At 43.6% G+C, this 15,168-nt stretch overlaps 1 protein-coding gene across 1 annotated transcript; it reads left to right on the top strand.

Moving 5' to 3' along the window:
• Positions 1 to 1,482: 1,482 nt before the first annotated feature.
• Positions 1,483 to 15,048, top strand: asxl1 (ASXL transcriptional regulator 1). The gene is made up of 12 exons (XM_077580627.1): positions 1,483 to 1,867; positions 3,210 to 3,292; positions 5,350 to 5,352; positions 5,933 to 6,050; positions 7,347 to 7,524; positions 9,028 to 9,188; positions 9,309 to 9,393; positions 9,563 to 9,729; positions 10,494 to 10,590; positions 11,004 to 11,109; positions 11,242 to 12,193; positions 12,287 to 15,048. The coding sequence occupies exons 1-12, from the start codon at positions 1,811 to 1,813 to the stop codon at positions 14,720 to 14,722; spliced, it is 4,443 nt and encodes a 1,480-aa protein (XP_077436753.1). The 5' UTR covers positions 1,483 to 1,810; the 3' UTR covers positions 14,723 to 15,048.
• Positions 15,049 to 15,168: the final 120 nt, after the last annotated feature.

The raw sequence follows: 15,168 nt of genomic DNA, 5'->3' as shown, positions 1-15,168 counted from the left end.
TTTTTACGGCCAATTCGCATCTCAATTCAAGCCATTATTGATTCCTGCATTTATGTTACTTCTCTTTTATTTACACATTCCACACTTTATTATATTTTCCATCACGCGAAACCGTTTGCATTATTATAGCATTTTAGCCGTGATGCATTTTCTTTTTATTTGAAGTAGAGAATATCATTTGTCTATAATGTTACTGCAAGGAGCGAATTCCTTTCTCAGCAAGGAAGGAAAGCATCACGGGGGAGGGGAAATGCGACAGGAAATTTGAAATATTATAAATAAACACGAGTTGAGTTGCGTTCTGTATGTCTGTTACTTGTCAATGAAAAAAAAACGAACGGTTGTAAGAAAATTGCAGTTGTTTGTTTACATTCAAACTCAGTTTGCAGCAACTGCGAGTGACATCCTGTATGCTGCTAGATTCAATTTCAGCATCCCAGTGAGTAAACTGTGCTACAAAAGGGATAACATCTCTGAACTTGTTGTATGCCAAATCCCAATGTGAAGAGCGCTCTTCTTGTATATTTGAATTAAAACAGAATATTTATCAATTAATTTATTTGTTATGTTACTCTTTTTTTTAACACTGCTGTATTTTAGTTTCACAAGGAAACCAATCCATTACATTTCTTTGAGGGTAGGTCACTAATGAATAAACACAATTGATCATATTCAGCATTGGGGAGTGGGGAGGGGGGGCAAGGGTTTTTAATCAAGTAAAATAGCAATGTATTATTTTTGCAGTCACCTTCAAAAGTATGGGGATGGCAAGGTCAGATCCTTTGTTTTTTGTTGTAGCCCATACTAAATACAATTGGGTTTTGTTTTCGATGAAAAGATGAATATGAGACAAAGGTTCAGAATTCCAGCTTTAATTTCATGGCATTTACTGTACATCTACTGTAGATGTGTTAAAACCCTCAGGACAGAACACCCTTTGTTTGAACATGACCACGTTTCAAGTGAGCAAAAGTATTGAAACAGATGCAATTACATGCATAATCCTTACTTGCAATAACTGCATTAAGCCCGCAACCCATTGACTTCACAAGACTGTTTCATTGTTTATTTGAAATGCATTTCTTTAACTTTATTGCAACCTCTTTCGATTATTGTTTGTTTCTGGGGGAGTGTTGTCATTTTTTGTCATGCTTTTGTGCTTTGACTGCTTGTCTGTCCAGTAAAAGTGCCATTGTGTCTCTCCTTGCCCACATTAAAGTACCTAATTGCAGTTTTCCCCGTATTTCACTTGAATGGTCTAGTAGGTGAAGCTCGCTTTTGCCAATAATAAAAAAAAAAAATCCCCCAAGCTACCCAACAACTGCAACAAGGGCAATATCAATGACCATAACTATTCAGTAGACTATGTTGTTGCGGTGGTCATGCTGCATAAATAGATTTGAGAACATGTAATCTCCTAAATCCAGTATTTGAACGGTTGTTTTATTGCAGGCCTTTGGCGCTGCTGACCTTTGACCTGGTAGTAGCGTTCCTTGCCAGGCTTGTTGTGCTGCAGCACTCCACAGGCACAGACAGCCTTCCTTCCCACAATCGCTCTGCCTTCATGCTGCATCGCTAACAAGTGTGTTGCGCTTATTTAGGGGCAGGTATCGACGTATTTTCCACACTCGCGACATACATCCGGACGTGGCAAGCGTCGTAAAGAGCCGCCAGCACGAAAAGCACGCGTATTGTTTCGAGGCTCCACACAGCCAGCCGAGAACATCGCAGCCGCGTTAGCTGGTAGCTAAACCGCCACCGTCTACTTCTTCAGGGCGCTTTGTAGGAACGGCAGGCCAGTGCGGAGGAAATGAAGGACAAACAAAAGAGAAAGAAGGAGCGGACCTGGGCTGAGGCGGCTCGCATGGTAAGCAGTCCGTTTTGAGCATTTTGTTGGCTGTGGGGGGTTGTGTGAAGATTTGTTTGATGTGACTGCGTCGTGGTTGTTTTTGGGCATTCCCGTCCACACAAGCTGGACATAACAGAAGCTAGCATTGTGTAGCATTGCTAACTGTGTCCGGCTGTGTTTTGGTTAAAATCCCCCCATCGGGCACCACTTGTCATTGATTGTATGGATGAAAGGGCAGCAAAGCAAGATGGAATTTTACCCACGGTGCTAACGACAGCCAGCACGCTAAATGTTGCCTGATATGTTAAGAGCTCTTTGTTTGCTAAGCTGCATGCTAGCCACTTAGCATCTTTTAACTTGAGTTGTCATGAAGACATACCATGGTCGTACGCCACACGATCGCATTAAAGACTAAGAAATGAAATGACGTTCTCTGTTGTATTATTGAAAACTTCCCTCACCCTTGTTTTACTGATGTTGCAGAACATCGTGTTCAAAGCTAACGGTTAACGAATGTGTCGTGCATCGACATATAATTGCTTTAAAATGTACACTGCTGAATAAAAACGAGTACCCCCCAACCCCGTTTAAAGCTTTAAGTTTAACCCACTCCTTAGCAAACAAAAGTACAATTTTCAGAATTTACCCGTGGTTGAATTGATATGAATTACAAATTCTCTTGTGCGTGTGTGTGAATCAATGACCCACATTTATTTATGGGAGTGTTTTGTCGCATGGGATAACAGAGAATGAGGGATAACAGGGAATGAGTGTGAAAGGAAGGTTTTCTAACAAATCCAGGGTCTACTCGTGTATGATTTTTATGCAGTTTTTCATCTAGGTTTTGCTAGTGTAAAAGCAAGTAAAAAAATGATACTAAGTCAGTCAATACCTTTAATGATTGCAGAGAATGTTACACAGAGTGTCAATTGAAATGTAGTTTGATTTGATATTTTTTCCTCAGAGCAATACCAGTATGATTAGTCAACTCTTGATCAGTCAACAAGGCACTTATTCAAATCCACGGGTGCAAAACTGCGGTTATGCGGGGTGTTCACTGTAAAAGGCATTTTGCTCTTTACATGGAACCACTGTCATCGGCTGGTCACACACTTGCTCACGTCCTGTGTATTTTTAAAAAATCTTACTTTTGTCTGGATTTTTTTTCAAGGTTATTGTGAGGTTGAGGTGATATTCAAGTGTTGGGAAAATCGTTTGTGGTATGGCTAAAATTTATATTAATTTAAAACCATTGTAGTCAGTTACATGTTTTTTCGCTATTTGGCGGCAGGGCTATTCTTATGTTTGCAACATAGTTATCAAAGTGTGTTTATTGCAGTATGGCCCTTTTTTTTTTAAGGTGCTGGAGAACTTCTCAGACGCGCCAATGACCCCGAAACAAATTCTTCATGTCATCCAGACAAAGGGGCTGAAGGAAATGCGGTCAGAAACACACACACACACGCACACACACTGAAATTTTGTTACATGTGACTTGGCTAGTTAAATTAACCCAGCAATATTTTTACTTACAGTAACTGTTAACATTTTCCAGCTCAGTGTATGTACAGTATCTCACATGTCTGTAAATACTTTTTTTCTTTTTATGGGACAGGACAATTGGTTGAGAAAATAGATGGATGGAGGGAGCACTGGGGGGGGGGGGGGGGGGGGGGATACATGTTGCTAGAATGTAAAGTAGCCAGTGCACAAATTGCCAAACAGTATAAATTCTATGACCCCTCCCAAAAACTACACACACAGCCATTAATGCCTTAGCCGCTGGCAACAAAAGTGAGTGCACCCCTAAGTAATAATGTCCAAATTGGACCTGGTTAGCTATTCTCCCTTCTTGGTGTAATGTGACTCGTGTTAGAAGCAGCGTTGCTCTAAGCATTTTTGTCTGGCTCTCAAAGGAGCACCAGAAGTTGTCCGCTCAATTTTTCTTCCTGACCTGCTGACGTCATGGATGAACTTTATATTTACAGCACATCTGGACAAAGTAGGGCATGTGGGGCGCTTCCGGTCCTTCCACAGTCTCTTACCTGCCTTTGCAGCCTTTATGATGTCAAAATAAAACAGCTCCTTTTACTTTGATATGCACGTGTGACAGCAGTGCACGCAAACACGAGCAACAACTTGTCTTCCATGTTGTGAACTGAAGATATTGTCACACTGTTTTAATTACTTCTCCTGACCATTCCAGCCGCTATTTAAAAAAAAAAAAAAAAGCGATATTTCTTGTTGCATTTTTTCCCCCAACATTCTTACTTCCTGCATGGTGATGGGAAGTGGTGAATTTGCCCATGTAATGATTTGTGAGTCTGAACTAAGAATACCTAATATGGAGTACTGCTTTGTGCTCACAATGCCAGCACAACAAAATATAGAGACTGTAGACGCGTTTTGTGAATGTTGATTAAATAGTGATGTAATGTTAGTATGTGTAGATGTGTAATTTTAATGTTGCTGATTTTATATTTTTATTTTTGTATGGGAATTTATTGTCAATAGTTTTTTTTTGTAATGTTTTAGTGAAATAAAACAAATTAAGAACTTATAAATTCAAGTTCATAAAATTGATATTAACTCATTGACTGCCATTGACGGCTATAAACAAAAAATTCATTTGAACTATTTCTATTTAACATTTTCTTCCACTTTTGTTAACAAGAGTAGGAAAACCTAGTCGCTAAAGGCAGGCGCAAGAACTGCTTGTAGGGCCATCAACTACTGGGGTTTTAATGACTCAATCTGTTTAACAAAGTTTAATGCTGAATGAAACACGATCGTCTTTCTCGCGTGACATTTTGAATGCTATCATGGTAAGATTGAGTAAGAGTTGCTCACGAAAAATACGTCACAGCAAATAAAAATACTTTATTGCACGGTTCGTTTTGAGTTAGACTGAAGTCGCTTACAACGGCTTTCATTCAAGAAAGTGGGTGTGGCTTTTCAGGCTAGTGGCCGGTGGCGCTATTGAATGATGACTTCTGATTGGCTGAGAACAAGGAAGTGAGAGATGAGAACAAATGTCTTCTGTTCTCCTGCCTTCCCACTTGGTGTGGAAGGTAAGTACTGTAGTACAATGCAGGCAAAATGACACGGGTCGTGTCAAATGTTACTTTAGTCAGTACTGTGCGCTGCTAAAAATGAACGGTTGCAGTTTGGACACCCCGACAAGAATAAAAATCTAGCGAGAATCGATTGGAACCTGAATCAAAACAAGGAAGCGGAATCGTTCAAATTAAAGCAATTTTTGGCGACCCTAATGACAAAAGCTACAGCCCTGCCATATCCAATTGTCTCACTTGAAAATGTAGCGCTCTTGAATTGCACCGTACCCCATATATCTATATATTTATTGGAGAGATGCACACCCACACATTTTAGTCTCTGTAGGTTTTACATGTTCTGATAACATGTCTGTCAATGTGGTTTTAACCCAGTTTTCCTTTTTCTTTTCTATGGACTCTTTCACTCGTTGATGCACTGAACAGAAGGTATGTTATCAGCATTTTTACACAAGTATGAACATATTTGTTGGAAAAGCAGTTCTGCGTTCCATAAAGTTATTTCTACACCCATGTTGACAAAGTCATGCTAGTAAATCTGGCATCTTTTGTGATTCAGAAACAACAAAATTTGCATCTTTGTTACAGAATTGTTTATCTCAATGTGAAAAGGTATTTACCTTCAATACGCTAAATTGTGATGTAGAGATTTTATGAACATTACTGTAGGTGTTTATTTAGTTGCAATGAGTCATGTTTATTTCAGGACTGCAGCAATCTGTTTTGATAAAAACAAATGACTCCTTTCAGATTTATGTAGTGTTTTCACAACTATTGCTGTATGTTGTACATGTACTTTGTGTTTTTAGTCATAACTCAAAACTCCTACTTGCAATCTGACAAAGGAGCCATTTTGTGAAAATGACCCATTTTATGGTTGTAACTTGTCACATTTTGTTTCTTCTGTTTGCATTGGACCAATAACAACAACAACAACAAAACAAGTTTGTTTTCCTTTAATAGTCAGTGCCTGGTGATCCAAGTTTGTATTGCGTATATTTGCACACAGTGGTACAGCACCTCTGGCCTGCCTCGTGACAATGCTTCACTCCCAGGTGAGGGGAGATCGGGTCAAGAACAGCATCTTCTTTAAGTTACCTGGACGGATGAGCCTGTTCACTCTAAAGGTGTGTAGACGCGAGCTTCCTCCCACTTCTTAAAAATTGTATTGCGCCGCCTTTATGGACTGTACTTTTCGGACTACATGACTGATCCTGCGTTAACTTTACTGTGTATATATATTAAAACTTGAACTGGCACCGGAAATCTCTGTTTCCTAATCCAACTAAAAATCTGAAGTCTAGTAGTGTATAATCTCATCCCTTTTCCTGATTTACACCATTTTATGGCATTCCGCAGAATGTGTAATACCGTATCCTGGTTTTGAAGCACAAAATGAGACTCATCGGACCAGGAACCCTTTTTTTTTTTTTTTTTTAAACAAGCCAGTGTGAAGTGTGGCCTCAAATGTCCTGTTCTTCGTTGGCAGGAGTGGCACTCTGTGGTCTTCTGCTGATGTGTTATGCATTCAGACATACTCTTCTACATACTACCTCAGTTGTAACAGGTGGTAATTTGTATGATTTCTATCAGCTTGAACCCGTCTAGCCATTCCCTTCTGCCATCAGTTAGGCATTTCCAACTAGATCGGCTGCTATTTACTGGTTATTTTCTATCTTATGGACCATATTCTATATACTGTTACCCTTGAGGTGAAAATCCCAGTAAATAAACAGTTTTGAAAATGCGCAGCCTAGCCCGCCCGGCTGGCACTAACAACCATACCACATTCAAAGTCACACAAATCACCTTTTTAACTTACTGACTTTCAGATTGTCCTGACCATGTCTACATTCCTAAATACATTAAGCTGCTGCCATGTAAATGACTGATTTCAATTCATACTTGTGTTAACCGGCAGCGGAAATCGTGTTACTGATACTGCACAATGTGTACATATGGTTGTGTTCGTTATCATAGAAGTGTTTGAAAAGTGAGTACATCTCTAAATCCTTCTTCTAGTTTTTATTTTTCCAGACTGGAAGTCTACACGTAAATAAATGACTGTGTTATTTCTGGACGCAATATGGTACAACTCCATGCAACACAGATGTGAAGCGGTTCACAGAAACAGTGGTTATTCGACTTTGAGCTGAGTGATTCACAGAAAAGAACATTTTTCCAAATTCTTTGTTTTCACATCAAATTAAACAGCCTGACATTCACTTGATGTTAAATAACTAAAAAACAAGTTTCATTTTTAAAACTGTTACTGTGAAAATAATATAAGGATTTCAAATGTAATCACTTTTTAAACAATACTTTTCATGTCTAAACTTATGTCGCATGTAAGCTTCAAAAAGCTGATCCATTTTCCCTTTACTCTTTACTTTTCCCCCCCTCCGTCTCTCTCTGATCTGTAGAAGAATGCCTTGCAGTGGACAAAGACTTCAGAGTCAGAAACACCATCCGAGCTGGTGAGCAGCGCTGCTACCCCGACCTCCAGCAACACCACCCTCACAGAGAGTGCAGCAGTCGGCCCCGTTGAGACAAGTGAACAGGAGAGCTGCAACTCCACCGAATCGACTGCCTCCAATTTGGGTAATATTACACAGCACAGATAAGAACATTTTTTGTCCTAATTTTTCGACCAGTGATTCTGGGATGGTCTCCAGCACGCCAGCAACCCTTGTAAGGATGTGATTGATTGATAGATTGATTGCAAAAAATTCTACTTCATATTATACATTCTAGTGAATTTTTAGAGTAAAAATGTTCAATTACTCAGTGACTCAATTTGCACTTATTTGATATTAAAATAATAATACAAATAAAATAAGGCTGTCATAGCCGATGTTGTTTTGCACAATACAAATACAGGCAGTATTTTGTTATCCGTTCCTGCTCGGTCTCGGCCGGATGTCTACGCGAATAGCGCCCGGCGGCTGCACGTCGCCAAAAAGGTGGGGTCCAAACGGGGTAGACGAAATGAAGTACAGGAAACAGGCGGTCACACTGCAATTTGGCGTTTATTTTCTCTTTTTATTCACTTTCTCGTTCTATCTCCACATTCGAGTACATACTCTCTTCTGCCTTCTCCCATCTGTCCGCCGCTGTACCTTTAATACAAGCCAGCAGCCAACTAGCAACAAGCATGAACCAGCCCACCAATCAGAAACGCGCGTTGGCACAGCAAAATTTGCCCCAAAGGTTGTCTTGAAGGAAAACGTCTTCGGAACTCTGTGCACACAAGAATTTTTAAGGCGTTTAAGTGTGCCTTATAGTCTTGAAAACACTGTAAATTTTCTAGAAAACTTCTTGGGCGGCGGCAAGTTTACTTGGGCGGCCCACCCAAGTGATAACATGGTGTGGGAAGGGCTGAGTTCAGTTATATTTAACTTGTAAGTTGCCCATTTGTATTTATTTTTTGATAACTGTTTTTAAACCTTTATTTAGGTCATTTCGGTTACTCTTATGTAAAATACATTCAATATCGATTCATAAAATCATGAATTTATACTTTTAATATGCCCTTCCCATCATAAATTAATGTCTTTCCGCATCACGGGGGAAATTTATATTACAAAAAATGAAACCACGGAAATATGCAGCACGTACTCCACTCAAAAACGTGTTGTTCAAGCGTTGTTCAAATGTTCCCTTCTGTTATTCAGAATACCCCAAGAGGAGTTTTCCTCTTTATTTATTTGCATAGTGCTGAGGTTGTAATCACTTTAAATGATTATTATTGTTTTTATCAAGTCAAGTTCAATAAAAGATACATAATGAATGTGACTGCATTGGATTCAATTTTAAATGTAATATTCATATTTTTCATATTCAAGTAAGAGCAAGAACTTTCTATTATTTGTAGCATTGGTACTTCTGAGAATGTCTTTCATAGCAAATTAAAATTGGTACTGCATGAAATCCTTAACTGAATCGAAAATCAATGTGAATCGAATCGGCCCCTTCTGAATCAAATCAAATCCATTTTGTAAATCTGAATCGATACCCAGCCATAAAGAACGCGGGGGGATATTTTGAGTCTTGGCATCTATCTGGTTATGCCACATGGTACAGTAATTCTTCTTTTTTCCTTAGCCGATGAAACTTCACCCAGTATTACCGTCTCCACTGAGTTGCAATCTACTAGCCAGCCTCAGACCCGTCTCAGCAGAGCCGCCGGATTGCAGGGACGGACTGACACTCAGCAGGTCCAACATGTTCAACACGCCCAGACCAGACTAAGCCGGTCCCGACAGGTCCGCACCATCTTTTAAGAGAGGCTGCACTATTTGAGTGGCTATAACAATTTCAGCTGTGGAATTTTCACTTATGTCCCACCACCACCATCATCATCATCATCATCTTTTCTGTCACAGTCAGGGCGGCAGCGGAAGAAAGCAGTCATGATGCCACGTGTTGTCCTCACTCCTCTTAAAGTCAATGGAGAGCATGTGCCTTCAGGTAAGCCCGGCTTTTTCCTTGGCATAACAATACTTTGGTCATGGGGCTGACTTTAGATCATTGGATTGGATAATGTGTGTATTGTATAATTGCATTAGCTTGTAAGAAGTACAATTTGTGTTGAGTTCTCAAAAACGGGGAGTTTTTAATGTGGTTTTGCCGTTTTTAGGACCGATGAAGAGGAGTCGGGGTGGGGTGGATGTGGACTTTGAAACACCAGGCTCTATTCTTGTCAACACCAACATCAGGGCTCTCATTAATGTGAGAACCTTCTCAGCATTCCCAGCCCAGTCCCAACAGCAGCTACTACAGCTTCTGCCAGAAGTGGACCGCCAGGTAACCAATATTTTTCTCAAGGCCTACCATATTTTTCACTATGTTGTCATGCAAAGTTAGCGATTTACAATTAGTATTGTATTTTCTTGACCATTGAATTGCCCTCTACTTCCTGAAGAATACCGACTAAGCATGTTAGATTTTGGCAGAAACTGTTTTTTTCCCCATTCAACACAATCTATTTTTCAACAAAATATAGAATATTTGCTACATCAAAGAATATGTATACCATATTAAGCTCAAAGAAAGAAATATTAAAAATGTTCTGGTTTTATTCTAATAAGTCAGTCCCATCACTGGTGAGCTATTTTTAGAACAGACCCGTTGGCTGCTCATGTTGTCCTTGGAGCTAACTAGTACCCTCTGGCGCCATGTTTATTTTTATTTGTTTGCTTTTTTAGGACAATGCCATCATAGCAGAAAGGCATCCGTGTATGCTCTTGTCTTGGTCCCTCCTATAGTACTTGTTGATATGTCTTGTCCATGTTTTATGTTTCCTGTTAAGGGACTATAAATGTAAATTAGCTGTAGCCGGACATTTACACAGGTATTATATCAGTGTTCATCAAATTGCTTTGTCCATTTCATATAAACAACAAAATGGTGGCTGTGGCTCGAGAGGTAGCGTGGGTTAGCTGTTGAAGTAGGCGCACACAGGCAGCCACGCCTCAGACTGTAATTTTATGATTTCATGCGACGGACACCCATGTAGATTTGTTCCTTATTTTTTATATATTTGTACATTTTGTCTGCTTTTTATGAAGATTGGACCAGATGGAATGGCCAGATTGAGTAGTTCAGCCCTCAACAATGAGTTTTTTACACACGCCTCCCAAAGCTGGAAAGAGAGGTTAGCTGAAGGTAAGCGTTACCTCTTCTTATGTCCTGGAATTAATTCAACTTGCAAAGTCGACTTTTTGTATATCACAGCATTGGTCAAGCTTGTGCTTTACATTGGTGAAATCCTGGGTACATCCTAGCAGATGGTGGTGGGAACAAATAAAAAATGTTTAACCAACCCCACAAGCTGATATGATGACTTAATGATGATATTGACATCAAAACACACTAATAACCTGCAAAGAATAAATCGGGCTGTCAAAATAAGAGATTTTTATGGTTAACAGCTCTGGTTATTCACATGGTCCCTGAAATAGTACAACTGCTGCCTCATGTGAAGTGCTGCTGATTGAAATTTATACCAAAAGATAGTTTATCGTTCGTCACACAATCTCAACACATCTCTCTTGAAAATTTATGTTCTATCTGTTTAGGAGAGTTCACTCATGAGATGCAGGTGCGATTCCGGCAGGAAATGGAGAAGGAGAAGAAGGTCGAGGCGTGGAAGGAAAAGTTTTTCGAGGAATATCATGGACAGAAGTAAGAACCAGATCAGTCCTGACAGATTGTAATTTGACTGAATGCGTTCATTTGAACAGTCTACTTTTCTTGCGTGACCCACATTTTTCCATACGGTACATTTATATTCTAACGCTGGATGTATACCTGCAGGTCTGGCCTGACGAGAGAGGAATCCCTCAAGCTCACAGTGGGTGACGCGAGTGAAGTTGCAGCAAGTGTCCTGGACAGTGAGAGCGTCTCTGTGGTGTCAACCGGTGCCCCCAAGAGACGCAGTGTAGGTCGGCGGAGGAGAGACGGAAGGATGAGGAGACGCACCCGAGCCGATTTGCGTCGCAGGGCCCGTCGGACCCTCTGCAAAACCAGCTCTCCAGTCCTGCAGTCTGCAGAAGCCGCTGAGGATGTTGCTTCTCTGGAAACCTCCACCGTCTCGATTGGTTCTCCCATGTCGGAAAGTGCCGTTATTCAAGGGGAGGTGGTGCTTCAGGCTGAATGTGATGAGGAACTCCCACCAGATGACATCTCCATTGAGCCAAAGTCGCTCGTACCGGAACCAGTCCTACTCCCAGACCCCACGCCAACTCCTGTTCCCAGCCCAGAGTCCACCAGTGACGACAAAGAACCAAGCATTTCAGGCTGTCTGCTCCCTGAAGAAGTTGCGCCCGTCTTGGCTTCCACCTCCTCCCCTTCGTCATCCTCTTCTTCCTCTGATTCCTCCCCTTCGTCCTCACCTTCCTCAGCTTCTGATCAACAGGGCGCATTTACCACCGGCTTGGACTCTTCCTCCTCCTCTTCGGTGTCGTCCGGTGCCGCAGTCACTACGGATCCCCTGGATGACACTGCGTCCGCGGTCACCTCCGTCACGGGGGGAACCGCCACCAGCAGCCGTGAAAGCAGCCCCTCAGATAGCCCGGCGGGCACCCCTGCACCCAGCACTCAGCACAAGGAACAGAAGAGGAGGCCCGATGAGGCGCGGGCCTTCTCCAGCTTCCCCGAGAAGAGGCCACGGTTGAATGACCAGCAGTCCTTTCGTACCACAATTGACAGGGTCCATTCAGAGAAACCGCAGCCGACAACGGAGGAACCCAAGGTGCCTCCAATCCGGGTAAGGGCTTACGCCGTAGTCATTAGAACTTGTGAATATATGAGTGGATCCAAGTACATCATGATACTTACTTGAATGGTTTCTTTGCCACAGATTCAACTGTCCCGAATCAAACCGCCCTGGATCAAAGGGCACCCCACCTACCAGATCTGTCCCCGCATTGTGCCCCCCGGAGAGGCCTCGCGGAGGTCGGGGACGGGGGGCGCGCGGACGCTCGCAGATATCAAAGCCCGCGCGCAGCAAGCCCGTGCCCAGCGGGAAGCCGCTGCTGCTGTTGCAGCCTCTGCCGACGGGCCAGGGCCGAACCGGGTCCGGCTGCGGCCTGCTGCTGGGCTACCGGATAGCAACAGTGGGCAGCGAGCACAAGAACATCCAGGGCCGATTGAGCCAGGAGGAGGAAGCGGAAGACGGGGAGGCGGCGGAGGCACAACGGAGCAAGGAAAGACTTGTGAAGCGAATTCGCCTGGAACACAACTACAGCATCCCAATGTAGAAGGCAAACCTCCACCTTCGCCATCGCCGCCTGCTACCTCCAGCTCTGTGTTTTCGGAGAGCCCGCAGACACCAAGCCCTCTTCAAAAAGGGGCGGGAAGACTTCCTGTGGCTGAGGAAGGGTTCATCCCAACATCACCCGGTGTTCAAACCCCTTCCGACAGACCCGCGGGCCAAGCAACCGACCTTCCCTCTAAAGAGACCGATACGCTGACAAAGTCTGCAATCTCGCCGCTTGACAAGCAAAACAAGATTGCAGCGTCCGCTACTTCCCCTTCAGACCCAGCAAGGGAAAAAAAGCCACTCGCGCCAACCTCCATCCCCGATTCTCTTCCGAGGTTTGGGGCTCAGGGTTTGGTTGTCCAGAAGCTGGTCAGATCCGTGGCGCCTGTCAAGCATGAACACGAGAAAGAGAGAAGCCTAGGTGGTGTCATTCAACACGTCCCCCATCGCGAGGATTCCCAGGACACCAACACAGACTCGGCGGCCACGACGACGCAACAAGCAAAAGCATCATCTCCTCACGTGGACTCCTCGAGCAGAGATGACGAGGCTGGGACGCATAGCGACTCCACAGAAACGGCTTCAGACTGTGAGAATGAGAGCCATGATGATCTGCAGTCTGAGCCAGATTGGTGTTCGCAGGTAAGAGGCCACAGAAAGATGCAGGAGGCCGTTTGTAGCCCTCCTCTCAACCACCAGCCAGTCATCCAAGCCCACGGGTCCAGTTGCCACGGTCAAACGGTCATCCAGCCTTGCTTTCCCAACGGTATGACTCATCCTCCGCAGAACTTTTCCCAAGACCGCCCGTCTCAGAACAACGTTGTTGTCAAAGTTGAATCCGTGGATGATTGCCGAAGCACCAGACCGGGTTCTGCTGAAGAAGAGTATAATGGACGTGTTAAGCCCTCTACCTATCCTTCAAGTATTTCTGCAGCCTCCAAGAAGGTGCCCAGTTCTGCGAGACTAGTATCCAGCGTGGAAGCCAACAACCCTTTAGTGACACAGCTTCTACAGGGTAGCCTCCCCCTTGATAAAGTCCTACCCCCACACTCTGCCGACAGGCTGGAAATCAGCCGATCGGGAGGACCCCAACGACGACCCAGCAGCAGGGCTGAGGCGGCACCGCAGTTACCCAACTCGGAAGGAAGTGTCGCCTCTCAAGTCAAGTCCCAGAAAAGCTACCCCGTGTCGTGCTTAATGCAGACCCCAACTACATCGCAGTATCAATCTCAGCAGGCTTCTGGAGCTGTCCCGGTCATCACCTCGCCGCCGTCCTCCAGCAGCTCCATCCGTAGTGTCGAGACGGCAATAATCAAGGAGTCACCCGTGCGTCAGCCCTCACAAGGGGCCGTTCCAGACAGGAGGACCGTGCTGAACGGCCCATCGCCACCTCATGCAGACCCGTGTCCCACAGAAGTCGTGCCTAGTCTTAAGATCAACTGGCGGTCGCCCCAGTCACAGATTCCTCTTCCCAACCAACAAGAGGCGCCCCATGTAAAGACTGAAGCCGCTTCCAAGCCTTCTTGCCAGGCAATTGCTAAAGCATCCGTTGTTGTTACCAAGAAAGAAGCGGTGACCTCTTTGGATGGATACCCCAGCGGAGGAGCGATGGAGGGACTCCTTAATATGGAAATGAATTTGTCTCGGATGGCCAAAAACGAGCTCAGCAAAGCTCCTTACTCGTCCAGTTATCACTCGACGTCCTCCTCCCTCCCCTTCCAGCTGTATGGGAAAATCTCCAAGCAGGGCGGGGGTCTCGGGGGCGTCAGCTACACCGCCAACGTATCTGTGATGGACAATAGCAGCTTTTCCCGAAACATGACTGACGGCGTGCTCCAGCTGCGGCCTCGTTTGGCCTCCAGCCAGGCCACGCTCAGCATCCAGACCTTTACTGACAGTACGGCCGAGGAGGTGTCGCTCAAATGCTCCTGTCGCCTCAAAGCCATGATCATGTGCCAAGGCTGTGGGGCCTTCTGCCACGATGACTGCATTGGGCCCTCCAAGCTGTGTGTGTCTTGTCTGGTGGTCAGATAATTATGCCCAACGTTGGCAGTCTCTCGGACGGGCTGCAGTCCACACAGGAGTGGTCGGAACAGGCATGATTTGCCTTGTATATTATTACTGGGCTGTTTGTTTTTGTTGCACATTTTCAGGTTTTCTTTTTAGCTGTAATTATATATTATTATTCTTTTTATTGACTATTAATATTATTTTGAGGCATGATTATTTGCTAACATTTTGATTATCACGCCTCAAAAACATTTACCTCATCTTGTTCCACCACTCATTATTAGGTGGTCATTGTTTTTTGTTGTCTGCGCAAAGAAATATTTTTTTAACCATTAAAGGAGTAAAGAACATTATTTTGTTTGTCATTTCACGTTGGATATACACTTAGCACCTTAGCTTTTTTGTAGTGATAGAAATCAGTGCTGTCTTAAGGCTAGCAAACAAAAACATACATCCAATGAAGCATTCAC

The sequence above is a fragment of the Vanacampus margaritifer genome, chromosome 1 (assembly GCF_051991255.1).
Source record: "Vanacampus margaritifer isolate UIUO_Vmar chromosome 1, RoL_Vmar_1.0, whole genome shotgun sequence".
Classification (NCBI taxonomy): Eukaryota; Metazoa; Chordata; class Actinopteri; order Syngnathiformes; family Syngnathidae; genus Vanacampus; species Vanacampus margaritifer.
This window is presented reverse-complemented; position numbering and strand designations above follow the sequence as displayed.